Source organism: Austrofundulus limnaeus, unplaced genomic scaffold (assembly GCF_001266775.1).
Source record: "Austrofundulus limnaeus strain Quisiro unplaced genomic scaffold, Austrofundulus_limnaeus-1.0 Scaffold935, whole genome shotgun sequence".
NCBI classification, from domain to species: Eukaryota; Metazoa; Chordata; class Actinopteri; order Cyprinodontiformes; family Rivulidae; genus Austrofundulus; species Austrofundulus limnaeus.
The window spans coordinates 155,927-157,115 of record NW_013953337.1 but is presented as its reverse complement, the minus strand read 5'-3'; the positions used below and the strand labels follow the sequence as shown (position 1 = coordinate 157,115).

Sequence of the window (1,189 nt, the reverse complement as noted above, 5' to 3'; positions counted from 1 at the left end):
ATTTACTGAGAAAAATGGTGACGTGTTCAATACTTATTTTACCCGCTGTATGTTCATTTAATTTATTTATACGGCAGGCCATTTTAACATAAAATCACCTTCATATATCTCTATTTACATATATGTAGCTGTTTCTAGTTAAAGCTCATTTTAAATATCTAGACTGTAATTAAAGATATCAGTGTTTACTTTCTGACGAGTCAGAAAAACTATTTAAGATATGGTAAAATGAATTGTGACGAGTCATGATTACACTTCTAGATATCTCTAAGTTAGTTTTGCTGAATCTATATTAGCTTTAAAGATGTCTGCATTTTAATTTGCACCAGTAAAATCTTTATATGTGATATCTAAAATACATTTAAGATGTATTTTATTAGATTTATAAATAGAACAAAAAGTGAGAAATCTTGAAAGCAAATAATGACTTTTGAAAACTAACTTAACTTGAACTGTATTTTTGACTAATCAAAATTCTTATAAAGATATCTTCAATTGAAGCCTCTGAATAATTTAACCTGACATTATTCAAACTCATCAGAATATAATTAGAGATATCTTTAATAACTGATTTGTCTAATCATAAATCTGTTTCAGATATCTGGAGTGTAAGTGTGGTAAAGTTGATTCTGTGTTAAAATGGCCTGCCGTAGTGTTTCTTACAGCCATGACTGTTGTGATGTCAGAGAAGGAGTCCGGAGCGGGACAGGCCAGGACGTCTGAGAACATCAGCAGCAGCTCTCTGTGGAAACACAGTTCAGATAAATGAGAGCAGAGCTGAKGAAACTTCACACAGGAGCATCTTCAACGCTCTCCACCTGCAGCTCTTCATCTGCTGGCTCCTCAGCTCCTCGTCCTCCTCCTCCCGCAGCCTGAGGGTCACACAGACCAGCTTCTTCAGGTCAGGAAGTCCCAGGAAAAACAGAGACCTGTGTTTTCCTCCGTTCATTCTGCAAACACCCAGAGATAACGTGATCAATCAACGAAAACAAATCACTGTAACAGTGCACAGAATAATGAGTAATTAATATTGATTCTGTACTGGGACCATTTAAAATTACTGAATCCCACTAAATATGCACACAAACTAAATGAATTAATACAAAATTTAAAATGAAAAGAAATATAATGAAAATATGTGATTGATTTTTTTTAACTCACTCACAAAATATATAAAAACACTTTAAGG

The 1,189-nt window shown here is 33.8% G+C and overlaps 1 protein-coding gene across 1 annotated transcript in view; it reads right to left on the bottom strand.

The window, feature by feature from the left end:
• LOC106533392 (uncharacterized protein C18orf63) overlaps nt 1–1,189 on the bottom strand; it is a gene marked incomplete at its 3' end in the record, with an annotated part of 8,338 nt that overhangs the window by 5,559 nt on the left and 1,590 nt on the right. Inside the window, 2 exon segments of the mRNA XM_014029656.1 lie at nt 664–742; nt 819–950. Of these exon segments, the coding sequence (XP_013885110.1) occupies nt 664–742; nt 819–949 (210 nt within the window).